Raw genomic sequence first — 26636 nt, 5'->3', positions numbered from 1 at the left:
GTTCAGGATGATGTTTGGTGAAGTGAACTCTCTCACAGATCTGTTCTAAGTAAAAAGACGTCTTATTATTTATAGTGTCTCCTCTCCTAAGTCACTTGGCTTAAGAACAGAAATAAATAAAGCAAGTTTTTAATTTTATATTAATGTTAGAAGATTCATGCAAATCGTCTCAGGAAAATGTCTAGAATTAGACTAGAATTAAACTCTTATTGGATGTCACGTCTCTGCTGCTACTCTGTTCGATTGTCACTGCATCCACTTGCTATGTTCTTATCAGGATTATTCTTAGTTTGTAAAATTATCACTTAATTTCCTGAGTGTTGTTATAACTATAATGAATAATGAAGCTCAGTAAAAGGATTACAACTGAAATCAGTAGTTGAAACTGTCCTTAGACAAACTGATGATTAATTATGAAGCTCTGAGCTGCAGCTGAAGGGCAGGAGACACCGAGCATCTGATAAACATGACCGTGAGTTATTATTCACATACTGCTCTTTATCAATGCAGAGAAAATCCATGACGGCAAAAAAGTCTGCAGCCACCTACACGTTTTCCCCCAAACTCAATAATATTTCATATTTCCACCACTATGGCTTTTTAGCAGGGTGGAAACATGAGCAGGTGTGGTTAAACAAACATCAAAACAGACAGATAAGTAGGCAGGTAGACAGACAGATGGATGTATAAACAGACAGATTTAACTGGAGTTCAGGCTTGTACATTCATTGGATATAAAAAGTTTACACACCCCTGTTAAAATGGCAGATTTCCGTAAAGTAAAAAAATGACACGAAGATAAATCATGTCAGAACTTTTCTCATCTTGAATGTGTAAATGCAAAGCATAGAAATGAAGTGAAAAACAATCAGAAGCTTTTATAGGGAAAAAAAAAAACTTACAATAACCTAGTTGCATAAGTATGCACCCTCTGAACCCATACTTCGTTGAAGCAGCTTTTGATTTTATTTCACCACGCAGTCTTTTTGAGTAAGAGTCTATCAGCATGGCACATCTTGACGTGGCAATATTTCCACTCTTTCTTGCATAACATTTTAGATCCATCAGATTTTAAGGGCATCTCTTGTGCACAGCCCACCTCAGGTTACCCCACAGAGTTTTAGCTGGATTCAGGTCTGAACGCTGGCTTGACCATTCAAAAACCTTGCTTTGCTTTTCATTAAGCTGTTCCTTTGTTGATTTGGATGTGTGCTTTGGGTCACTGTCATGCTGAAAGGTGAAATTCCTTTTCATCCTCAGCTTAATAGCAGACACCTGAAGGTTTTGCACTAAAATTGACAGGTATTTGTAGCTATTCATGACTAAAGCCCCAGTTCTGGCTGAAGAAAAGCAGAACTAACGCATGATGCTGCCACCACCATGCTTCACCATGGGTATGGTGTTCTTTTGGTGATGTGCTTTTTTTTGTACCAAACATACCTTTGGGAATCATGGAATTATTATACCTTTTGGAATTGGTCTCATCAGACCATAACACATTTTGCCACATGATCTGGGATGATTTAGTTGAGCTTGGATGTTTTTTGTGAGAAAGGGCTTCGTCTAGCCGCCTACCCCAAAGTCCAGACATGTGAAGACTATGAGAGATTGTTGTCACATGCAGAGAGTAATCAGTACGTGTCAGATGTTCCTGCAGCTCCTTTAATGTTGCTGTAGGTCTCTTGGCAGCCTCCCTGGTAAGTTATTGTCTTGTCCTTTTGTAAATTTTGGAAGGACGTCCTGTTCTTGGTGATGTCACTATAGTGCTCCATTTTCTCCACTTGTTGATGATGGCCTTCACTGTGTTCCATATTACATCTAATGTTTTAGAAAATCTTTTATACCCCTCTCCTGATCGATTCCTTTTGACAATGAGACCCTGTACAGGCTTTGTAAGCTCTGTGCAGAACATGGCTTCAGAAGTCAGAAGAAACCAAGAAGATGTGAAGAAAATCCTACAGAAACAGCAGGTCTGTATTTGAGGTTAATCAGAATAATTTCATTGAAGACAGCTGTATGATAAATACTTTTGAACATGAGATTGAATGTGATTGGTTCATTCACATCACAGCCACATCCCCAATTATTAAAGGGTGTGCAAACTTATGCAACCAGGTTACTGTAACTTTTTCATTTTTCCTTTTTTCCCTAAAATGTTTCTGATTGTTTTTCACTTAATTTTTATACGTTATGTTTTCACACTGAGGCTGGAAAGAGTTCTGACATAATTTATCCTGGTTTCATTTTTACATCACAAAACTCGCCATTTTAACAGGAGTGTGTAAACTTTTTATATCAACTGTACATAGACAGACAGACAGACAGACAGATAGATAGATAGATAGATAGATAGATAGACAACTAGAACGACATACATACAAATAAAAACTGATAAACAGACATGTATACAGGCATGTATACAGCGTGTCCCAAAAGTCTCCATACAGAAATTAACACTTTTTAGCAAAATGTCTTCCAAAATTTTTCACACTTAGTTTATATTATAGATTTTTTTCAGAAAACCTTTAAGAATGTCTTTGATAAAAGAAGAACATATTGAAATCATTCTCATGACTGGATCAGAAGCTGTCGCAAGGTTGTGATGGACTTTAACAGGAAACGTGACGATCACATCACACACGACACTGTTGCCAAACTGGGAGCCAAAGTTGGGAAAGATGACTTTGTGCGTTTACAAAGAAATGGCAATCATGTAGAGGAGGTTTTGTAAATAAAGTTACATTTTGCTTTTCTCCTATATATGAAGACTTTTGGGATAATACGATCATTCATATATATATATATATATATATATATATATATATATATATATATATATATATATATATATATATATATATATACATCTACAGGTCGCTGGAGGACCAGTGGTTAGGCCAAATGAACAATTAGCCTCATTCTTTACTCCCAGTTCTTCTTTTTCTCTCCTTTAGCAAAGTGATAATAATCAGAATAAAACAAACCGGTAAAACTATTTCTTTATGCCATCTGTAAAATTCTTAAACAGTGAATATCCATATCTACAGTTTTCAGAAAATGGGTCATAATTTACACTTAGGTATGTCCATAAACCAAAAAATAATTTATTTACATATACAGCATTTACAATTATTCACCTGGTGCACACTTTCAGACAATTTTATGTATGATGTTTGCAACGGTTTAAACAGGAGGAACTATCAGCAAAAACTATCAGCAGACATGAGAGTTGACATTAGTCTCACGAGCGGCAGTTCATTTTATTTCCACAGTCTGTTTCTGTTTTCTAAAAGCTTGAGGTTATTGTTGCAAGAAAAATTACAGTTCAGTAGAATCAGTCTGGCAGCACGTCAACATAATCAGAGTCCACGTCTAAAAGAGGAACAGAAGAATGGAGGAATTAGAAAATGTCTATTTTATTAGGTGAATAAAGCTAAAATAAATGAATTTTTTTTGCTCACTCTCATAGTCCGGTCCGTCATCAGAGACCACAGATTCCTGGTCTGTTTGTTTCCTCTTCACAGAGTGACGCAGGCGAGTTGCTAAACCCTGGTTTCTCTTCTTATAATAATGAACAAGATCTTCCAGCGTCTTAAAAAACTTCTCCTTCACACCTGCACTGGACTGAGAGGACAAACAATGCTCACAAGTTGATTATTTTCCTATAACAGCACCTCCTAAAGTGTGTTATTCCTCTTACACCACATTTATTAATATCCACATGTCATAGGTCGGAGGATGTCAGTAAAGTCAGTTCCTGTTCTCATTTACATTATAGCAGCTAGAAACAGTCGTTTCCTCACCAGCTTCTCCTTTGCTTCTCTCTCATGAAGTTAATAAGACAAAAAAGCAGCTTGTTGTGGTACAGAGAAACTGCAAAGAAGCGTAAACTCCTCTGTCCTGAAGACATCAGAAGACTTCAAACTTACAGCTTTACCTCTGACTGTTACAAAGCACTCAAATTGGAGACTCCTTCCATCAATGTTTCATTAAATGTCTCTTTACTTTTAAAAGCTTCACCATATCAACGATTTATTTACTCAGTTTATCATCAGTGGAGCGTCCGCTGTACACGTCCCTGTGAATGAGCTGTTACTATAGAAACGATAACGTATCAGAACGAGTGCGTTCATATAAACCTGCGCTACTGTCAGAGCTGCTGTTATAGAGAATTAATCAACACTTTCTGACCAATCACAATCCAGAACTCAACAGCGCTGTGCCAAAATTTGAATTTAACAAGAATATTCCTCAAATGCAAAAGTTACACATTTAGCACAAAATAAAATATCTGTAGCAACAGTTTTTTTTTCACAAAAGCTCATTCATTAAAAATGTTTGAATGGTCGTATTAGAATATCGTATCAGTTCAAAAGTTTGTACCCCCTGTGTGATGTGTTATATGATGATATAAATATTATCTAATGACTTGTGTGTTCACTTTTTTGCTTTACATCTGTCTCAATTATCTTTCATATCCTCAAATCCCTCTGTTATTTCTGTTCATACTCTGACGCTGCCTTTTTAAAAGGTCTGGTGACCAAGAGGCTCATGACAAAATGTTAATTTCTCATTTTTTAATGTAACAACATTATATATTTTATATATATATATTTCTTTAGCTTTTTTTGACCATTTTAAGTAACACATGCAGGAGGATGCAATTACAAAAGGCTGCATACAGACCATAAGATATTTGTGGCCTTCGAGTACATGACCGCATTCCGTATGCACATTGCTAAACTTACGACAGAACAGAGAAAAAATGATCTTCAATCAGGTTGAAAAACTAGCTAAAATATTATTTGTTAATTGTTAAAATGAGAAATATAACTAGCATCTCCAGATCTTGCAGCTACATACAGTCTTTTTAAGAACTGACACATTAAAAGAAAGGTACATGCATGGTGTTAATACTTCCTGTGGAAATATCTCACAGTATGTCTGTCACACACTTTCATTTTTATACAGCTCTGTGCTAAGCCCAATTAGGAACTAACTCACTTTCTTTTCCAAACATGTTAAAATTAAAATTAAGAAATTGAAATCTCTGCACATCGTAGAAGAGGACTGAGTTTTATGTGTGAGGTGATATTAAAGTGTGAATTAAAGCGTGAAATGAATCGCATATTGCATGTAATTCGCTCCAGCACACAGCCGTCTCTTTACAGCTGATCTCATCTTGATTAAAAGCAACACAGTCTGGAATAAAATCTACTTCTGGATAAATGTTTAATGTTAGGGTGATCTTCCTCTCACTCACCTGTAAAGTGTAATATCCAGTATGAGTTTGTAGGATTCTGTAGGTGTACACCACTTTCTTTTTGCTGTAGGAACAAAAAGAAAATCCATTAATGGCAACCATGCACCATTTAAATTATTCAGTAGTAATAATAATAATAATAATAATAATATTAATAATAATAAAAATAATAATAATAATAGTCATGCATTCCATAGCACCTTTATAACACTCAAGGTCACAGTGTACACACATGCACAAAGAAAGAAAAAAAGAAAGAAAGAAAGAAAGAAAGAAAGAAGGAAAGAAGCATTCCTTTGTGTCTTGGTTTTGATTATATATTGTTCAATTCATCATAAAGGCCAGAGATTAAAATGTTGTGGTTTTTCATTTTTAATCTTTTTATTTGTTTTAATAATAATAACAATAATAATAATAATAATACTTTTATTATTTTATATTTTATAAGATTTCATATAAGATTTTTATATTATTATATAAGATGCATTATTTAAAAAAAAAAACAAGAGATTTAACTGAAATGAAATGATGGCATGAAAAAAAGGAAAAAATAGAATAACAATAATTTAAAAGGTTATTATTTTACTCTTTATTGCGAAGGCCAAGTCTGAAACAGAGTTCAGGGGAAAAACTCAAACAGGAAAATCAGAATAGATTGTGATTTTGTTGTAGTGTTGTAGTAAAATGCTGACTGATCAATTTGTTTTTAATTTCTTCTTTTGATTTTTAAAGTTGTGTACTTTAAAAAAAAAACAGGGGGTCGATAACAACAATGACAGCAACTACACAAACTGCAACAGATGACAAAAAAATGTATTATATAAAAGGGATAAAGGACTGCTATTGTTATGGATTTCTTGGTAAGTTATATCTTGTAAGTTGCATCTGACCTTTTTCAGGTTTTGAGGAAGTTATAAGGTAAAAGAGAGACTGAAGAGATAACATCTGTACCTGAGAAGCTTCAGTAACTCATCTACATTTTTCTTTTTTACTTGTTCACAGTTCTGTTTCTGCCTGCGTTTATTTTCTGAAGATCTACAGAGGAGAAACTTCTAATTTAACAATGACTAAAGGTGCAGTCGTAAAATAAATGAATACTCACTAGACGCAGAGGCACAGAGCTCCATGGATAGTCTCGCTTTCCCGGATGAGATACGATCCGTCTTTTCCCTTTGCACCCAGGATCTCCTCGCACCGCTCTCTGCTGATGGGACCGTGATAGAAGAGCAGATCCATGTGCTCCATCACCCCGGTTCAGTCACCTCAACCTCCACAGGAACTGCTAACACAATCCTCTTCAACTGAATCCAAAAAAAATGTTAAACTTGAAGTAAAAATTAAAGCAGTTGTTCTAAAAAATATCCTCAGAAAGATGGAAGATCCATCGCTGATGTTAAGTGATATTTACTACTACAGAAGCTCGAGCATTGTGGCTGTGTGCTGCAATGTCATCTTTCACACAGGAAGTGTGTTTGTGTGTGTGTGTGTGTGTGTGTGTGTGTGTGTGCATGTGTACACGTTCATACACATATTTCCAATATGCACACACTATTTTTAAAAAAAAAAGATTTTCCTACAAGTCATCATTCCATCGTGGTTCATTTCCTTTTCTGTGTGGCATCTATTTTAATGTTTTTTTAAATATCACATATGAAGTGAAAAAAAACACACATTTGTTATTGATCACATTACAGTGCTGTTGAATTCTGAATGGTGACTGGTCTTAAGAAAAGTGTTGATTAATTAATTATCCATAAATTTTTTTTATAATAAATTTAAAATAATTAATTAATTAATTTTCTATGAGTAGAATCCACATTATTACACACTTTTGGCCATGTAGTGGATAAATGGCCAGCTTTTGTTTGAAGTCCACAGAAGCTGTATTGTATAGTGAGTTTGCACACTTTTAAAAATGGATGAGATTGTAACCATTTAAGCCTTTAACATCTTAGCATGATTAATTACAATTACATAATGAGGTTGAAATGGTACAATAGCTGAAAAAGTCTTGTTTCTCTTTCCACAGTCCACATAACAAACTCATTTACCAATAACCAATAACCGATAACTACTTCCTGAAAGCTGCTGTCTTGCCTGACTGCCATTAACGTTAATGCTTACGTTAATGTCTAAAACGAACAGCAAACAGAATAAAAAGACATAAATAACAAATTCATATGGTTTAAGGTAAGTTTTATTTGTTTATATGGCACAGATAGCCTACATTTTATTCAGAGTTGTATGTCTTTGTTTATATTTTATCTAAACAATGCTGAAGTAAAAAAAAAAGATTTTTTGAAGTACACTTTATCTCGTATCCATCTCACTTCACACCTCCAGTGCCCACAGTCTCCGCCTGACTTCCTAACAAAAAAACTGCAACGTCCTGCATTGTACATTTAAAAGACAAATAAGCAACTACTATTTCTCTATAAACTGCAGATTACTGTCCCTATTATTTCAGTACAATCATTTCATATATAATTGTATATAATATATCATATATACAGGAAAAAGAAAGTACAGCCTCCTTCTATTCAATTTATCAGGGCCTAAATAACAATAATTTACAATTGTAGTCTTCACTAACTTCAATAAACAAACAAATAACCTCAAAAAAATGAATAAATAAATAAAAATTTCAATATGTAGTCATTTTTTCCCCAAAAAATTTAAAAAGTAAGTACATCCTATAATTCAGTAACATGTAGAACCACCTTTTGCAACAATAACTTGAAGTAAATATTTTCTGTCTCTCACATGGTTTTGGAGAATTTTTGGCCCATTCTTCTTCACTGAAGTTCATTGAAGCTCTCTTACGATTCTGCCACAGCATCCCACAGCAACCCAAGGTTTGGGTCCATCTCAAAACCTTGAAACATCTCAGAAATGTTCTTAAGAATAGTCTTAAGCTTTGACTTCAGTGTAAAAAAAATTCTTAGTAAAAAGTAGGACTTGCATAAGAGAGGAACTTTCAAAGCAAAGTCTACAACTGACTCTGAAGTGCTGACTGAGGTGGTGCTTAAGTGCTGCGAAATAAGGACTACAGTGAACTCACTCAAAATGGCCGCACTCAAACTCTGAATCAGCCAATAGTGAGCCTGAAGGGTAAAATCACAGCAGCACGACACTATTCATTCACAATTTCATTAAGACATTGAAACAATTATTTTAATATTTAAATTTATTTTTAAAATTTGCTTTGCGTGATGTGCAAAAATATTATGAATAAGTACATGTTGTCGGAGATTTCAACCATGCAAATGTCAAGTCAGTGCTCCCTAAATTCCCTAAAATCAGCTGTGGACTTTGCTACGAGAGAGGAGAACGTGCTGGATCGTGTTTACACAAACATCCCGGTACTTACTGGGCGGAGCCCCGCCTCCTTCTCAGCTACTCATACCACATATCAGATGTTATGCTAATCCCAGCATACAAACCGCTCGTCAGATGCTCCAAACCGGTCCTGAAGCAGGTGAAAACCAGGCCAGCAGGATCCATCTTAGTGTCTAATGTTCACACTGAATTTCCAGCAACGTTATTTGTAATTTGAGCTTTTTTCTTTTAAGAGACTCAGTGTCATTCTGAGGGGCTGCGCTCTGTGCAAACCCTGTGTCTTGTGAGGCAGAAAGCTCATCCGGAGGACACGAGGAGATGTCCGGAGATGATCCAGAAGAAGTTGCGTCAGATGGACCGGCTCCAGCATCATCCACACTATATTCACATGCAGAAAATATTAAACAGTGCAAACATGTTTATTCAAGTCAAGTGGCTTTATTGTCATTTCAACCATATACAGCTGATACAATACACAGTGAAACGAAACAACGTTCCTCCAGAACCATGGAGCTACATCAAACAACACAGAACTACAAGAGACTCCACATTTCTACATAAAGTGCACGTGTGCAAATGTGTGCAAACAGCAGAAGACAGTACAATAACTACTAAACCAGGACAACAGGCGCAGTAAGAGACAGTGCAGCGCCAGCCAGTACACAGTTCTAGTAGTGTGTCAGTGTCAGAAGTGTCAGATATGCCAGATGCCGCGCAGTGGCCTCTTTCAGCGGGATAATGCTCCCTGCCACACTGCAAAAAATTGTTCAGGAATGGTTTTGAGGAACATAACAAAGAGTTAAAGGTGTTGACTTGGCCTCCAAACAAGTCTGATCCATGGAGGCCCCAACTAGCATCTTACAGGATTTAAAGGATCTGCTTCCAAGGTCTTGGTGCCAGAGACCACAGCACACCTTCAGAGGTCTTGTGGAGTCCATGAGGCCAGAGTAATTGCCGGTTATAACAGTTATAACCTGGCATATGTCGCTCGTTGCAATCCAGAGCTATTAGGCTATTGGTCAATTTACAAATGCAGTGACTCCCATTCTGGTAATGGCACAGACTCTCCATGAAAAAATGTGATCATGTGACCAGTGTGCTGTCTCTATCTTTTAACTCCTGAAGCCTGCAGTAAAGAAACACATGTTTCCTGAGGTGCGACGTTAATTGATACCCCACCAACAACAAAAAGTTGGAAAGTTGGAAAATGCCGTTTAAATGCCATGTCATAAATAAAAATTGTAATCATCAGCAGATTGGTATATGTGGTATAAGAGGAGTGTGATGTTATAGGAAAATAATCAACTTCAGGGTGCAAACATTTACTCCGCTTCATCATTCCACCCTGCAGTTTATTATTTTCCTATAACAGCATGACACAGAGTGTTTTATTCCTCTTATACCACAAATTTAAGACAGAATTCCATACAGAGAAACTGTATTTCTAAAAGTGCTGCTTTAAAAAAAACTTTTTTTTTTACAATAATTAGGCTCATTAATGACTAGTTAACATCTCACATGTTCACACAGCTACATAATATGAGCCTGTGTAGGATTTGGGCAAAAATATCAACCAAATGTGTAATATTTAATAAATTAACTTATTATAACTTCACAGACCACCACAGGTCTCCAAAAGAGGGCACGTTTGCATATTCAAATAGAGACATAATTATTCATTAGGTTAGTCAATGTTTCATTTTTGTCTATACAGAAATTGACTAAATCAATGCACAGGTTTTTAAATCCCTGCATCTTATTGGCTATAACCAAGCGAGGGGGTGGGGCTAATCTCGAGCTCCCTGAGGAAAGCAGTCAGGATAAAGAGAGTGATTTAGCACTAATCTGATTAACACTCTGAGAAATGTTCCCTCCATTAGAGTCGCACTCATGATGAGCCTCGCAACGCTTTCACAGGTTTCATCAACGTCAGATTAGCCAGTATGAATTTTAACACGTTATTGTGACGTCACACAGCAGCGAGATGAAGACCAGGCCGACGGGTGACGCCAGCAATGCGGACTGGATGGGTTCCCTGTGTCCTTCACTCACCGCCATGCCGCTCAAGTACCTCGCCGTGCCTGGTGGGTCTGCAGTTCACCTGATTATCTCCACCATCACAAAGAGCTCCTGTTAGTCCTGCAGGAACTCGTTCATTAAAACACTTCTCAGTAATGTAGCATGCACAGGTACTGGATTCTTTTAAAGATATTGCTGTGGATGAGATCCATTTCCTTGTGACAGAGTTACAGACTTTTTTATTCTGGAAATCTTTCAAGCAGGAAATTTAGAGAGTGTTTTTGAGATAGTTTGTCTATTCATTTTTTATTTAGTCAACAACTTGATTATATTTCTTCAAAATTAACCTTAAAGGTTTTGTTAGAGTTCTTCATGCATGTTACAATCACATCGTTCAAACACTGAGAGGAAAATGATAATTAGTCATTTACATAATTGTGGAATAATTATAAATATGATCCTTTTATTTGATAGATCTGGTCTGTTTAATGATAATTTAAATGTGGAGATTAGTTGAGGCGATAGAGCTGAAGCAGGTGGTGCAATTTATTATCTGTAATTCATTACAAACTGAAAAATAAACTCCTATAAACTCTTAAATTCTAAAAATTTCTATTCTGAGACTTTTAAGACTTCTTGGACGCACGCTGTGCTCTTGTAGCTAGTTCTGAATATTGTCGGAAAATTTAAGGCTCCCAAAATTCCAACTCTGAATTCCGACTCTAGCTAATGATCACGATTATTCGCATAAGCAGGAAGCATACTGTTTGCTTAGGCCATTTTCGTTGCAATTGCAATCTATTTTTACAGTTAATAGGGGGCGCTAACCATCACAAACCACTCCTTTAAGTTCTACTGCTATGTTAGAACTTACTTTTCGGTTCTGCTCTACATTTCAGGCTCTCACGACTCGTTTAGCTTCTGGGTGGATGAACAGGCTCCGGTCGGTCCCGATCAGAAGGCGTTCGTCAAGCACCTAGCTTCAGTGTTCCGTCTGCTGGCCAAAAAAGTGATGAAGAAATGGTCCATGACTCAGAATCTGACCTTCAGGGAGCAGCTGGAAGGCGGCATTCGCTACTTTGACCTCCGAGTCTCATCTAAACCCGGAGAAACAGACCACGAGGTCTACTTCATCCACGGCCTGTTTGGGCTCAGAGTGCGAGACGGACTCCATGATATCAATGCCTTCCTGAACGCTCACCGCAAAGAGGTCATCTTCCTGGACTTCAACCATCACTACGCCATGGACGACAAGCACCATCGCTATCTCATTAACATGCTCAAGGAGGTTTTTGGATCGAAGTTGTGCAAGATCAACGTGGTGGAGGACATCACGCTGGACTACCTGTGGGAGAAGAAGTACCAGGTACTCATCAAGTGAGGATGTAAATCCTGACTCATACTGAGATCACACTTCTGACTAATGCGAGCTAATTAACAACAGTTTAGCTGCTAGATATCAGGTATGGCAGAAGCACATGATCTAATTTGCATATTCATGCATATTCACTCAGACTGATGTTTTTAATGGTGTAGAGAGTTTTCAAGGATATTTCTAGTAATTTATTTAGACTTGTTTTCCAACTTTCCACATTTTAAATAAATAATCTTTGAGGTTCATTTAAACAAATGCCTTTAATGTGATTAAAGACGTCTCTAATGTCGTAGGTCAGGTCGGAGATGTTACTGTGCACTGACCCTAATCTCAGAGATTACAGGCTTACTTCCTGTCACACAGACACTGTTATATTGATTAAGTTCATATTTTTATATATATTATATAGAAGTATATAAGTATATATTTTTAAATATCATTTATTTTTTTTTTATACTCGTAGGTCCTGGTGTTTTATCATCACCCGTCTGCTGAGAGCTGCCCGCTGATGTGGCCTGGCAGTAAAATCCCAGCGCCGTGGGCCAACACCACCGACACCACCAAACTCATCCAGTTCCTGGAGACCACGCTGGGAGAGAGGGCCAAGTACGGCAGCTTCCACGTGTCCCAAGCCATCCTCACTCCCCGCATCAAGACCATCATCAAAGGCCTGGTCCAGGGGCTGCGCAACTACCTCGTCGAGAAGTGAGTTAATGAACCTGGTTCAGGGAGGTGGATTCTGATTGCTCAGAAGGTGTTGATTTATTTTCTGTAACATCAGCTACAAATCGCAGGCTTATGTTAATCCACTCATTCTGATATATCATCAAAAAAAACTACATGTAATTGTTATATGTGGTGAAGTTTTCTGTAAGGAGAAGGAGTCTCCAGTGCCAGTCAGAGGTACAGCTGTAACTCAAGTCTTCCGGACAGAGCAGGTGACGCTTTGTGGTTTCTCAGTAATGTGACAAGCAGCGTTTCAAGAGACAGAAAAATGGGAGGCTGGTGAGAGAACAGGAACTAACTTTTCACGGATGTTCCACAACTTTAATAGTAACTATAAATGGATAAAAAAGTATGACTGGTATGGAGAAAATTAAGATTACTACATACTAACTGTTCTGCGAACATAGCAGTTTAAATCTGATTAAGAAAAGATTGCAATAAGAAATGGGGAAATGAAATGTAGGAGCTATATTTTTGGAAGAAAGTACTGACTGTTCACAGAGTTACTTCCCTGTTTGAAAAATCGGCCTAGAGAGATAAAGACAAGAGGTCATAAAAGTGCTGTGGTACTCAATGACTAGTGGATGAGATAAGATGGGGATACATGATGGGAAGAAGATGATGTCATTATTCTGCATTCTTTCATTCTTTCCATGTCCTTTGTCCTAAATGAATAAGAACAATAACAAAATGAATAATTCATGAGCGTAACCATATACTCCAATTTTCTGTCTCAACCCTCGTAGCACTCTGAAGTAAGGTACGGTTGGTAAAGTAAGAGTAGCTACTCGGGCTCAAGAGCAATTGCTGATTGAATAAAATATTTACTTGAGCACATTCAAGTGTTTGTTAGTGATTTCTCATTTTGCAGGTGAGTTTGTTGTGCGTCCCTGGGTGGGCTCCAACATCTCAGTGGAGGTAACCATCTGAACAAAGGATTAAAATGGATCAAATTGGAAATGAGTGAGATTTTTCTCAGCATCTGAGTCACTCTCTCGAACTTCAGCAGATACCCCACTGAGTGAAGGAGCTGTACATTTAGTAAGTGGCACTGGCACTCTTAAATAAATGTAAAAAAATAGTTGGCAAATTATTATGTTAATGTTATGTTAGGTTAGTATGTAATACGGCAACCCATAAAAACTGTACATGGCCATATTATAAGCTGTTCTCTGGAAGAAATGTCAGTGATGTGAAGTGCAGTTTTAAAGTAGCCACTAGGTGTCACTAATGTACACAAAATAGTCCAAAAATCTGCAAAGTCTTCAAAATTATTTACATTACAACATGTGGAAATAGTGTAGGAGCCCAGGGAAGTGGGGGATACTTATGATTCACAGCTCAGAAAGAGAGAGAGAGAGAATGTGTGTGTGTATGTGTGTGTGTGTGTGTGTAGTGGATAACCAGGTCAGATGATCGTCTGTCTCGCAGGAAGATTTATAATTGTGCTTGTGCGCGAGGAAGTGGAAATGTTTGTTATTCCAAGATTATTTCAGAATAACCTGCACTCGAGCTTCTCACTTCCTGGTTTTGTTGTGCACGAGGAGAGAAAACTTTCTCTTTCCTCTTTTAGTTTCAGTCTGAAGTGCGTGCTAATGCTTGTGCAAGATTAGTCGGGTTTAACCTGGTTCTCCTGAGTATGTACACACACACCACTGACTGTATATATAATTGTATATATGATGTCATAACAGGAAGTCAGAACTGAAGCCAAAATGTCTCCAAGGCCGTCTAGTGGCTGGCTGCAGGACATTTATAACCCCGCCCATTCCCATGTTAGTGAATGGGAAAGGAGCCAAATTTACATTTTAAGTTCCAGCTCCACAAATTATTTTTTGGGAACAGTGTTCTGTCGTTGTTACAAGTTTAGATGATCTTAATATCTTCTGTAATATTTTTCCTTATAACAAATGCATTTTACAGGAGTTATTTGATGATGAATAAAAGGGCGTGATTGATGAGGTAATTGACAGTTTAGGGTTGGATTAGAAATGCTCAAGCCTCATGAACGCTTTCCAACACGGACCTGAAGCTCTAAGTGAGATTACAGCCCAGCAAACCTCATTTAACAGCTTTAACTTTGACAGTTCTGTAGCAAAGCCACATCTTGTTTTGCTGTAAATTGTTCTAACAGACTGGTGAGCTCTTGACTGTTTTTCCAGGCTGTTCTTCTTCATTTTGATGTCTAAGCTGGCTTGCTGTACTGATATTATAACTATCAAACTAGCATGAGTGAAGGAAGTGATAGCACAAGCAAAGGCAGCTAACAATAACTACGTTGAAGAATAATCTACTATTGACTGTATGACCTCAGCGAACACTCGAGGTAGAACCTTTTTAAATGAATTCCACAGACACTTCAGGTTATGTTTCTCAAACTCCATCGCATGGACCTTTTTACTAATGATACTTAGCATTTATAAATAAAGCACGTGCACATTAAATCACACTGCTGATGAGTTGTGATTCCTGTCACACACAGGAACTTGCCGGTCATCATGGCATGGGTGGAGGCGCAGAAACCAGGCGTGAGTGGTGTGAACATCATCACATCAGACTTCGTAGAGCTGGTGGACTTCGCCAACACCGTCATCAGACTCAACGACCTCCTCCTCCCACCAGACCAGTCAGTCACGTGACCTCTACAGCGCCCCGAGGACATCACAACCAAAGTCACAAGACCACCATGGAGTTTAGAAATCACATGACCATCATCATCATCATCATCATCATCATCATCATCATCCCCGACCTGCTGTTACCTTCAAAATTATTGGCACCCTTCATTAGAATGAGTGAATGTAAATAAGATTAATATTATTGAAACATTTTTTTCTAAACTGGACCATTTTATTTATTTTAATGTTTTCAAAATCATCAGTATGCTAAATTTCTGCTGATAAAAAAGATTGTGAATTTCTGAAAACATGTGTTCAGTTGCAGCCCCACAGACAGAGGCCCGGGTTGGGCAAAGCCCTAGGATGAAAAAAGGCCCTATGTTGAGCAGAAGCCCTCTGCTGGGCACAACATGCGTTTAATCATGTTGAGCTGAAGCCCTTGGTTGCTCAAAGCCTCACGTTGCACAGAAACCCCTGGCTGCGCAGAAGCCTACTGCTAATCAAAGCCCTATTTTGGGCAGAAGCCCCATGTTGGGCAAAGCCTGTGGATGGGCAAAGCCTGTGGATGGGCAAAGGGGTCACTTCATTTGTTTTTAATAATTTTATGTTAAAATGTCTGAAAGGGTGCCAATAATTTTGGAGTTGATGGTATAAAATAGATATTATTATTATTATTATTATTATTATTATTATTATTATTATTATTATTATTATTTATTAAATGTTTTTTTTTTCCATTTTAACACTCAGAGTTAATAAACTTAACGAGGTAAAACTAGGAATGTTTCCTTGCACGCTCTAATTCACACACATATTCAAAGAATTTGCATTTAGTTGTAATTTTCATTCCATTTTTAGTCTCTGTGAGTAAACGTCTGCTCTCGGATCGTGGAAAGTCGGGAATGTTGGTGTAAAAGATGGGTATAGTTCTGTGGTTGGCGTCTCGAGCGTATTTCTGCTGTAATGTTGGGTTTCAGCTGAACACACACTCTCTCTATCTCAGCATCTCCGTCTATTTCCTCTCCTTCCTCTCCGCCAGGCTGATGGTTTGCACTTCAGGGCTCAGGTCAGGAACAAGCTCTCAAGTCTGATCAGCTTTTAAATAAATTTCTTTCTGCTGGAAATAAAGCACTTGTCTTGTCTGAGGAGCACAAAAAGACAAGGAAGGTGACAAATTCATAATTATGCCGATTGCTTGATTGTTTCTGCGGCCATTTTGGGATATTTGCTGCATATTTGTTTAAGAGGTTTGCTTTAGCCAGAAGCCACAGTGACCACGAGAAGCCGTTTGTGCCAGACACATCCTGACAATGATCAGTTTCTCCTTTTAGACTCTTCTCTTCTGAAGCTCTATGTTTAGACGTTCGCTCCCTGTATAAAGCAACATACACACATGAGGGTGGCTCAGATTAGCGACTAACCTCGCTCTGTAACTGTCTGATGTTTGTGCAGTCAAACGTATGATCCAGGGAACAGAGTTGGCCATAAAAAGAGCTTATTTATGGTTTGTGCTTCATCAGAAATGCTTCTTAAAATGATCCAAAAGGAGCTTCTGAGTCTGGAATGTTCCACAGAAGAGTAGGAAGAGCTTCCATACGTTCCATCAAACAAGTGTCCCATAAAGGATTTGCTGTTCAAGTTTTATTTTAATCCAGATTATTTTGCACCATTTAAAACATTGAAATTAAAACCATAACTACATGCCAATCTTAACAAGTAATATAGTTACACAGTAATATAGTTACACAGTAATATAGTTACACAGTAATATAGTTATACAGTTTTATACAGTAATATAGTTACTTTCAATCTTTACTCATGCTTTTTTCTTAGAATAAAACATTTCCTTTAAAGAACATTTTGTTTTCCACATTTCGTCTACTATCTGCTCCTATTTTAGAAATTTAAACCACCTCATCTGCAAGATTAAAATTAACCCTTAACTGAAATTAACATTAAATGCAATTATAAACAAATTTTTAAAAAGTATGTCATTTTTTAATACAGAAAAATTGTAATCATAGACAAATTGCTTTAGTATAAGAGGAATAAAACTCTTTGGGACGTGCTGTAATAGGAAAAGCAACTCACTTATCGCTCCTTATTTAAGTTTTCTGTAAGGAGATGTTTATTTAACTCCTTATTTATGGAATGAGTCTCCAGTGTCAGCGTTTTTGTAATTTGTTGCATTTCATTCCAACCAGTTGACATTTAACCCACTAAAGTCCCAAGTTATTATTCTGTTCATCATTTTAAAGCAGATTAGAGCACAGCGCTGTTGAATTCTGGATTCTGATTGGTCAGAAGGTTTATATTAACGCCCTCGTTCTGAAACGTTATTGTTTCTATAGTAACCGCTCAATGAAAAACATATAATCATTGATATGGTGAATTTTTCTGTGAAAACATGTTTACTTAAATGCTTATTTATGGAAGGAGTCTCCAGTGTCAGCGCTTTGTAACAGTCAGAGGTAATGTTTTCGACATCTTCAGGACAGAGGAGTTTATCGTGAACGTGACAAGCTGCGTTTTTTGTTTTGAGAGAAAGAAAACAGAGAGTCCGGTGAGGGAACGACTGTTTATAGCTGCTGTAACATAAAGTAAGAACAGGAACTAACTTGTTTCACAAACATTAAATGTAACTATATATGGATAAAAAAGTATGACATGTCGTTCATTAACACAGAGAACAATTGAAATCGTTGAGGGAGAAGAAGTTCTGGAATGTTCCCAGCTGAGATGTTCAGGCATCACTGAAAAACAGCGAGAGGAAAAAGAGATCTAATCATCTCCACACAGGGTTTTTGTTTCTGCCTCCATTACATGCACCATTTCCTTTCTCCTCCAGCTTCTGCTTTCCATTTTCATCCTTAATGACCGAGTTTAGATTCTTCATTCTAAATGACAGTTTCCTTACACACACACACACACACACACACACACACACAACTGCATCAAGATTTATTATGATTAGCAAATATTCAGGGAAATTTAGCCTGCTTCCAGCTCTTATAGTGAGAATAGTCTATTTTAGATTGGTTTTTTTTAGTGCAAAAGTTTGTACACCCTATTACTACACCTATTTTTCCTCCAGTATTTCCTCGTGCCTTTCTGTCTTTATGTGATATCTTCAGGAAGTCAATATTTTTTTGTTTTAGAGTGTCTCGGAGCTGTTTTCTTGATTCCCACTGACTCTTAACTCGACTGCTTGAGACTTTGAGTCTGTTTGATCTTTTAACACCTTAAATAAGACTCAAAAAAAGTTCACAACATTTAAGTTAAAATCATTATGCTAATGAATCAAATTCAATGGGGACACAAACTTTTGAGCACACTTAGAAATAAAAAAGAGGACTGCACATTGGACTGAGACTGAGAGTTGCTGTAATATTTACACTGGGTCTTAATCAGAAAAGTTTATTTTAATATTTTATTATTATTTTTTAAATCTTAATTCTGGAATTACTTCCGATTATTCACTAAGATGTAAACAGCAATGCGGTCACTCTTGAGCTTAATCATTATTAACATTTTTTTCTTAGCACAGAAAAATTTGAAAAACATTTTGTCTGAGTTTAGAGCTAATGAAAGAGCAGGATGATGTTTACTGTACAACAAGAAAATAAATGATAGCTTAAATGCACTTTAAACAAAGTTCAGTGCAACTGGATTAACTGATAAACTTAAATGATTAACTGATTAACTGATAAACTTTAATCCAGGTTAAATCTTAGTCCTTGTTGGTGCAATTTGGCCTAAAATAAGCCAGTCCGAGGCAGAAACAGGTAAAAGGAATGTGCTAATAAAGAAAACTGCACATTAGACTGAGAAACCTTAAGAACATGAAGATAAACTGAAAAATATTTTCCTTTTTTCCTCCAATTTCTCAACCAGAAACCAAGGGGGGTGCAAACTTTTGCACTCACTCGTATCCTACCTGAATTTTAGCACCGAAACCGAAACAGATCTGTGTGTTATTCCTTTTAACAAATGCACATGATTAGATCATTAAGAAATAAAAGCACTTCTCAGGTGCCGTTTTCTTTTCTTTTCCCTCCTGCTCACTCTATCACTCCCACTCATTCCTGCTCTTCATTCATCCCTCCCTCTCGGTTGTTCTTGTATTAATTCTCTCTCCCTGGCACTTTCCCTCCCTCCCCTCCCTCAGCTGATGAGATCCAGGTCTTCATGTGGCTGATGAGTGAATATCTTCTATAAAGAGATGCTAATTGGGCTGTAAATCTGCACGAGCAGCTCCAGGCCCTGTGGCTTCGACAGATCTTTCATTTGTCTTCTTTCTCGCTCTTTATTTGAGGATCCTGTCGAGTTCTCCCAGGCTCCGAGGAGAGGCGAGGCTCTGTAAACCGCCACTGCTCTGTTTGGCAGGAGGCTTTTGCCCCGGGTGAGAGCGTAATGATTAACGATGTGTGTCTGATACAAAAGAAGGTGCATCGTGTGCTGGATGGAGCTGTTAGTCTTCAACTTTATCAATTTCCTAAAACAGTACGTCCTGAAGCGTTTTATTCCTCTTATACCACAGCAATTTTTATTAAGTAAGAAACATGTCATACTTTTTATCCGTTTATAGTTACATATAATGTTCTGTGAAACAAGTTAGTTCCTGTTCTCAGCTAGAAACAGTCGTTCCTTCACCATCCTCTCTTTTTTTTCTCTGTTTCTCATCATGTTCCCGAGAAACCACAACGCGTAAACTCCTCTGACCTGAAGAAGAAAGTTACAGCTTTACCTCTGACTGTTACAAAGCTTTGACACTGGAGACTCCTTCCATGAATAAGGAGTTAAATAAACATCTCCTTACAGAAAACTTCACCACATCAGCGACTCCATGTTTTTCTTTTGAGCTGTTACTATAGAAACGGTAACGTATTAGAACAAGTGCTTTAATATAAACCTGTTAGTTGCAGCTGTGCTACTTCCAGAAAATTAATCAACACTTTCTGACCAATCAGAACCCGAGAATTCAACAGCACCTTGGTATACTTGGGAGTTTGGATATCGTATGACTTTTAGGGAATAAAAGTAATTTATTCTCTCTTGAGAGATTTAGAAAAGACTGGATGACGTAAATCATAAGTTATAAGGAAGTAATAAATAAAGTCATGCTGCTCCTTTCTGAGATTATCCTCAGTACTGTTAGTATTTTGAGAAGATTGAGATCTCATTCTCCTTTTTACATACAGTAGGTGTTTGTTGAGTAAAAAAAAAATAATAAAAGCTTAAAATTTTTCATAATGTGCTTGATAATGTTATAGAAATGAATTATATAATAACTGCATTATAGCGTTCATGAATAAAAAATCCCATGCCTGATGAATGCTGGCTGAATGAATGTTTGATTTCAGAAGAGTTTTGTATTTCAGCTCTAGTTTTCTGCCAACATGGGCTTTAACACATGCTTATTATTTTCTAAGTAAAAGACAGAGTGCACTTTTGACCTGATGTTCTAAACCTCTCTTTAACGTTGGCCAGCATTTCTTCTACTCTTAAAGTCATTTCCAACTCGGTGACCACAAACAAGCTCTCTAACTCAGAACACATGGAGAGCAAAGCTAGAGAAGAAACGATCATTCACAGAAACACGAGCGTCCATTTTCTTTTGTTTTAGCACAAAAGTCAGTTCTCTCTTTCTAATAATCCCAGGAGCTCTGAGGTGGAGGACGTGAAGCATCATACACAGTGACGCTTAACCCACTCTTATAATAATAATAATTACAATTATTATAATAATGTCCACATAATATAAAGAAATACTTACAGGATAGTGACAAACATGTCATATTGCACTATATGAAAAAAAATCAGCTTACTGCAGCAAATATGAATATGAAATGAAATATGAACACAGCTGATGAACTGTGTAATTTGAGCATAATTATTTTTTTACCTGGAGTTTTAGGGACCTCATGGAATGTCTGCAATCTCAGTAATGCAAAACATAATGAAAATAATTAACAAATGATATTTTGTGCAGGGAGAAATAACAGTAACAAAAAAATATTGGCACCCTTTGACAGACTGGACAGAAATATCTAACTTTTCCACCCAATCATCTGGAAAAACTACTTACCTTTTCATTCTTCCATTCTAAATTCATTCTTATTAATAATCTTTATTTATTAGAGTAGATTTCTCATTGTTGTGCATGGAGCATGGAGTGTTTTCTTTTTATTGATTGTGGAGGATTTTTTGTGAGACCAAATTTAAATGATCACAAATTGCATGTGTTTTTTATTTTCATGTTTTACACATTTTTATGAATTTGGTTGAAGATCAAGAAGAAAAAGAAAGCAAATCATCACATCATCAGAGATTTAATAATAATAATAATAATAATAATAATAATAATATATATTTTTTTAAATATATAAAGAATTATAAACTGTGCCTGTTATACATGGGATACATAGCTGGTTTTTGTTTTATTTGTGTTTAGGATTTAAAAATAAAGAAATGAAGGACAAAAGGGAATCATATACCTGTCAATTAATTAATATCGACGTCACAAATGAATATAATCGACGTCACAAATAATGAATAATAATTGCATAAAGACTGTTAGAGGGTATTTCAGTTGGCTGCTGAAGGCACCGCGGTGTTTAAACACATCATTATTATCCTCTTTATCAGTGCAAAGGGGCGAACCTGAGGTCACGACTGCGCATGCGCACACGCTCGTCTTCCAGCTGTGGCGCATTTCACCGCTGGTGGAGCGGGACGCGGGCGCGCGCGGTCGGTGTCGGTGTCGGTGTCGCTCCTCAGTTCCTCTTCAGATTCGCGGCTTTATTCACGACTTCAGCACCGAGTTCTCTACCCGTGTTGCTCTGAGCTGTATCCGCTGTCGTGCTTTTTTCCTGTTTACTCTCTCTTTATTTATTTATTTATTTATTTTATTTTATTTTTGGGAACGGATTCCTGGCGCACGTGAGGAACGCGACACTTGACAGGATCATCCATGATGACGGGCATCGGATCTGCCTCGGTGAGACATTTCAGATCTTACATGATCAAGCACTTTCCCTGTGTTTTTCAATGTTTTCTAAAGTATATTAAAGTAATAATAATAATAATAACAATAATAATAATAATAATAGTTGCTGCTTACATGTGGACTTATTGTGCACGAGCACGTTGCATTTTGTGGTGAATTTTAATCTGTATTTAGGAACCAAACACATTTTAAAAACTTAAAATCTTTTAATTGTTTGTTTGTTTGTTTGTTTGTTTGTTTGTTTGTGGGGGGGGGGGGGATTTGGGGCGAATGTCTCAGTGTCGGAACCCTTCAGGAACCTTTTGTCAGCCTTTCTTTAAACAAGAACGGTTCCTTAAAGAACCCTAATTTTAATAAGCACCCATGATGCATGTTGTGTTTGAGTAAGCTGTTTAAGGTGTAATATTTTAGGGTTGTTTTTGCACTGCATTCACCACTGTTTTGCAGTCCTTCACACTTTACTCACTCTGTTCTAACTCACTTAATCATTAACAAGCTCTTGCAGTAAAATGAGTGTGTTAACCCTTTCAGGCATAAAGGATTAGAAATCCTCTCCAGGTTCTCAACTGTGTAAATAATGTCTGTAGTGAAGGCTTTCACTAGAACATTTAGTGGTGCTTTTTTCTTTTCTGGTTTTCTGAGACAACTTGAGGAACCTCTAAAAGTTCTCAGAGGATTTCAGGAACCTTTAGGTTGTAAGAGCAGGACGGAGTATCGCGGTGTAGATGGAGCGATGACTCTACAGGTCTCTTTGTTGCTCCTGCATACCGAAAGATGTTAGGTCAAGTCCTTGGCACAAGCCTTGGCACGACCTGAAACTTTCGGTTAAATTCCCTCATATGTTTAAAGATAAAGATGATACATGGATGATGGAGAGAGAGAGAGAGAGAGAGATAGAGAGAGAGAGATAGAGAGAGAGATAGTGTACATCATGAGGGAAAACAATCACATGGAGCACTAACCACTCACAATAACAACCCGAGGTTTGGCTCTAAGAAGAACCCAAAAACAAGGTGCAAATTTAAACGAGCAGAACTTTTATGCAGGTGGGTTATAAATGGTCACATGACCAGATGTGTCCCAGTTTGCAGCTCAGATCCAAGATCCTGGCGTCTGATTTGTGTGAAAGGAAGTCAGCAAAACATGTTTTATTATCCAAATCCATTCTATTTTATTTTACTTTACACAAATCGGGATGTAGATTTACATTTCAATCCCTAATAATCAAACCCGGGGTGAGAGACTGGAGCATATTTCATAAAATATAATACTCAGCAACATGACATGTGAGAGAGAGAGAGAGAGAGAGAGAAAAGAGGGAGGCTGGTGAGGGAACGACTGTTTATAGCTGCTGTAACGTAAGTGAGAACAATAATCGTTGGCATTTTGCTGTGGTTTAAGAGGAATAAAACATTTGGGGACGTGATGTTACGGGAAAATTAGTGTTGAGTATTTACTTTATTTAATGAAAGCCAACTTAAGTGAACTTGTTTAACATGTAATTAATGCTAAATTTCAGAGAATCTACACTTAAATTTGATTTGAAAAAATAATAAAATTAGGTGAATTGTTAATACATTGAATGTGGGTTTTTTGGAGTTTGTGTAAATTGGATTTCTAGCCTGTTATAATGAAATTAAGCAGAATACCTGACACAAATCTGACACAAAGTCTTTTACTCCTTATATATATAACACACTTTCTTCCTTTCTTCTTAATCGTTTGTACAAAAATAAAAAAAATTAAGTAAAAAGTAAAATTAAAGGGACCAATGATGAGTCCTTGGAGACGAGTTAGCTTTTGAAATGAGACGCCAGAGTGATTCACCACCTCAAATATTTAACATACGGCAGGTATGTGATATAATACACTCATGCAAGAAAACATTGTGAAAACAAAAACTATTATGGATGTGTTTGAAGCTAATTCAAGCTTCCCAAACGGCTCTTAAATCATCAGGAACGTCATTCTGTTAATCGCCCACACCTGTGAAAACACTTGCCAATGACTGTTTCAGTCATTTACGCTGGAAATATATGAAGCGCTAACAGCCAGAAGAGCAGGTCAATCTCAGAGCGGAGAGCTTTTCATTATAAAGCTAAAGTGTCTTCAATTAATATTCGGCTCCTCGACATTCCACGGTGATTAGGATCACTTTTCCGAAGGAATTTGAGTCGTTTGCTTTTTGTATTGCTGTAATGGTGTGAGCAGGGGGCAGGCGTAGAACAGAGAGAAGACTGTCTGTCTAAAGGTCCTGACATGGCCGAGGAAAGAGAGAGAGAAAGTGTGTGTGAGACGCAGAGGGCTGGTTTGTTTCGTCATATATCAGAGGGAAGACACAATGAGAGCTTTGTCACATGTGGCACAGGTCGGTGTTTGGGACGCAGCCACGATGGCCACTTGAGAGAGATCAGATGCTCATCAGAAGCTGTCAAACTTCACTTTGTCATCCTTAAACGCAGATTCAGACTAATGCTTGACCTAGAAAGTGGCTGTATTTTCTAATAAATGGCTCTCAAAGTGGGGTCCGTGGACCAACAGGGCTCCGTGAAGCACAGTGGTAAAAGTTATTATCAAACTGGGGCACCCAAGTAGCACAACAGAAAGCTCTTCGATCTATCATCGGGAGATCACAAGCGCTGAGTTCGAATCCTGACGATGCCACAGTCATCCGTGTCAGAGAGCAGAAGAGCAGGACACTCCACTGTCAATCACAGGGATATTAGCCAATCAAAAGTGTCGGTGAGCTAATGTATGTGGAAGAGGGTAGATATCATGTTACACTCTCCTGTGATGCTGCAGGAGCAACAGTTGGAAAAGAGACAGTCAGCTGGCATCGTGGAAAAAAAATCCCCCCCAAAAAATGCTATTATCAAATTTATTATAATTATTATTGGGTTCTTAAAGTTATTAGCGCCTTTCACCGCTTACTTGATTTCAGTGAGATTAATTCAAACTTCAATAACTCAAAATCAAGCACATTTAGGGTTCTTCAAAAGGTTCTTTGTATACTTAAAGGCTAAATATGGTCTTCTAAAAATAATTTTTGCATGTCTTTTTTTTCGCATGCACAAAGTTTGACAAGAATAATTCCTTCTCCTAACAGCCTAATCGTTGGCGCAATGCAGGAGTGAAGCTGACTAGCTGAAGTAAAGACTTTGTCTCGAAATGGATTCGATGGTTTTCAGTCTCGCTTTCATTTGGACTCGGTCTTGATCTTGACAGCGTTCGGTTGTGACTCGATCTCGGCTAGTTCTGGTCTCCGACTTGACAATGGCAGTCACATACAGACGACTGTAGAACCCTGTCAGGGTTCTAGATTTGACCTTGTTTTCTAAATGTGTAACAGTAATGACAAATTGAATCTAATGACAATTTGAATAAAACTGTGTTCTGTTTAGGAATAAAAAGGTACAATAAATATCCAGAATATCGTTGAAACATTGAGTCTGATATTTGAATAGTCAGTACTGAGGGGGTCTGTGGAATTAAAGGCAGAACCTCTGCTTTATTGCACTGTTTGTGTTAGATTAGGAATGAAAACACGGCGGTTGACAGACAGTTTCCTGGTTTAAACCCTCCACACCCTTTGAAACCCACCAGCCTTGGCACCTTGTGCGAGCTCCCATAATGCCGTTCTTCTCAGACTAAAGCTCTAATCATGAATAGGGAGTCTCCACATGCACACTTTGATCACTTTATTTGCTGTCAAAATAAAGGTTTCCTCCGACTCTCCAACACTCCCTGCAACTTAGGGCTTAGAGAAAACAGAACGTTGCTTGGATTCAAACCAAAAGCTTCTTCTTGTAGATTAACTTGTTTCACGGATCTTCCACAACATTAAATATAACTATAAATGGATAAAAAAAAAGTATAATGTATTATTCTTTAATAAATAATTTTTGTGTGTGCTGTTATTTGTCATGATACAGTATGTTGAAGCAAAGTTACTGTTAGTTGATTATTTTCCTATAACAGCATGTCCCAATGTGTTTTATTCCTCTTATACCACAGCGATATACCAACGATTACAATTTTTATTGACTCAAAATAACACGTCATACTTTTTTATCCTTTTAATGTTACATTTAATATTGTGGAATGTCCACAAATTAATTTAGTTCCTATTGTCACTTACGTTATAGCAGCTATAAACAGTCATTCCCTCACCAGCCTCTCTTTATTCTCTCTCTTGTAGTTAAAAAACAAAAATAACCGAGAACTTGCAAAAGCGTAAACTCCTCTGTCCTGAAGAAGTCGGAAAATTAAAGCTACAGCTTTACCTCT

The 26636-nt window shown here is 37.3% G+C and overlaps 3 protein-coding genes across 10 annotated transcripts in view; 2 read left to right on the top strand and 1 right to left on the bottom strand.

Annotated features, from left to right (window-relative positions):
* Window positions 1–3080: 3080 nt before the first annotated feature.
* si:ch73-264p11.1 (uncharacterized protein LOC100000923 homolog) lies at window positions 3081–8264 on the bottom strand. 2 transcript variants are annotated; one of them, XM_026938183.3, is made up of 5 exons: window positions 8027–8264; window positions 6366–6564; window positions 5264–5327; window positions 3462–3624; window positions 3081–3372 (listed from the first exon to the last, which is right to left on the bottom strand). In XM_026938183.3, exons 2-5 carry the CDS (start codon window positions 6506–6508, stop codon window positions 3335–3337), a joined length of 408 nt encoding a protein of 135 aa, XP_026793984.3. In that variant the 5' UTR covers window positions 6509–6564; window positions 8027–8264; the 3' UTR covers window positions 3081–3334. The 2 variants fall into 2 exon arrangements, with proteins under 2 accessions (XP_026793984.3, XP_034154060.2); XM_034298169.2 differs by lacking the exon at window positions 8027–8264 and having other exon boundaries at window positions 6366–6716.
* A 2154-nt stretch (window positions 8265–10418) lies between these two features.
* Window positions 10419–17096, top strand: plcxd2 (phosphatidylinositol-specific phospholipase C, X domain containing 2). The gene is made up of 4 exons (XM_026937881.3): window positions 10419–10686; window positions 11521–11987; window positions 12460–12701; window positions 15205–17096. The coding sequence occupies exons 1-4, from the start codon at window positions 10587–10589 to the stop codon at window positions 15359–15361; spliced, it is 966 nt and encodes a 321-aa protein (XP_026793682.1). The 5' UTR covers window positions 10419–10586; the 3' UTR covers window positions 15362–17096.
* Window positions 17097–22048: 4952 nt separating this feature from the next.
* Window positions 22049–26636, top strand: part of phldb2b (pleckstrin homology-like domain, family B, member 2b) — a 55234-nt gene continuing 50646 nt past the window's right edge. For 5 of the 7 annotated variants that reach the window (XM_053227948.1, XM_053227949.1, XM_034298012.2 and 2 more), the window contains exon 1: window positions 22050–22340. In XM_053227948.1, coding sequence (XP_053083923.1) covers window positions 22314–22340 — 27 coding nt within the window. In that variant the 5' untranslated portion in view covers window positions 22050–22313. Of the gene's footprint in view, window positions 22341–26636 lie in introns of all 7 variants that reach the window. The other 2 variants (XM_053227947.1, XM_034298013.2) reach the window with 2 other exon arrangements.

Source organism: Pangasianodon hypophthalmus, chromosome 22 (genome assembly GCF_027358585.1).
Source record: "Pangasianodon hypophthalmus isolate fPanHyp1 chromosome 22, fPanHyp1.pri, whole genome shotgun sequence".
NCBI lineage: Eukaryota > Metazoa > Chordata > Actinopteri > Siluriformes > Pangasiidae > Pangasianodon > Pangasianodon hypophthalmus.
This window is presented reverse-complemented; position numbering and strand designations above follow the sequence as displayed.

Excerpts from the sequence above, each read along its gene's own strand:
- plcxd2 (XM_026937881.3), top strand. The coding sequence starts at position 10,587 with ATGAAGACCAGGCCGACGGGTGACGCCAGCAATGCGGACTGGATGGGT. Across the intron at positions 10,687-11,520 it reads CAAGTACCTCGCCGTGCCTG|GCTCTCACGACTCGTTTAGC; the intron begins GTGGGTCTGCAG and ends TCTACATTTCAG. Across the intron at positions 12,702-15,204 it reads CGCAACTACCTCGTCGAGAA|GAACTTGCCGGTCATCATGG; the intron begins GTGAGTTAATGA and ends TGTCACACACAG.
- si:ch73-264p11.1 (XM_026938183.3), bottom strand. The coding sequence starts at position 6,508 with ATGGAGCACATGGATCTGCTCTTCTATCACGGTCCCATCAGCAGAGAG. Across the intron at positions 3,625-5,263 it reads CTGGATATTACACTTTACAG|TCCAGTGCAGGTGTGAAGGA; the intron begins GTGAGTGAGAGG and ends TTGTCCTCTCAG. Across the intron at positions 3,373-3,461 it reads TGACGGACCGGACTATGAGA|ACGTGGACTCTGATTATGTT; the intron begins GTGAGCAAAAAA and ends TTCCTCTTTTAG.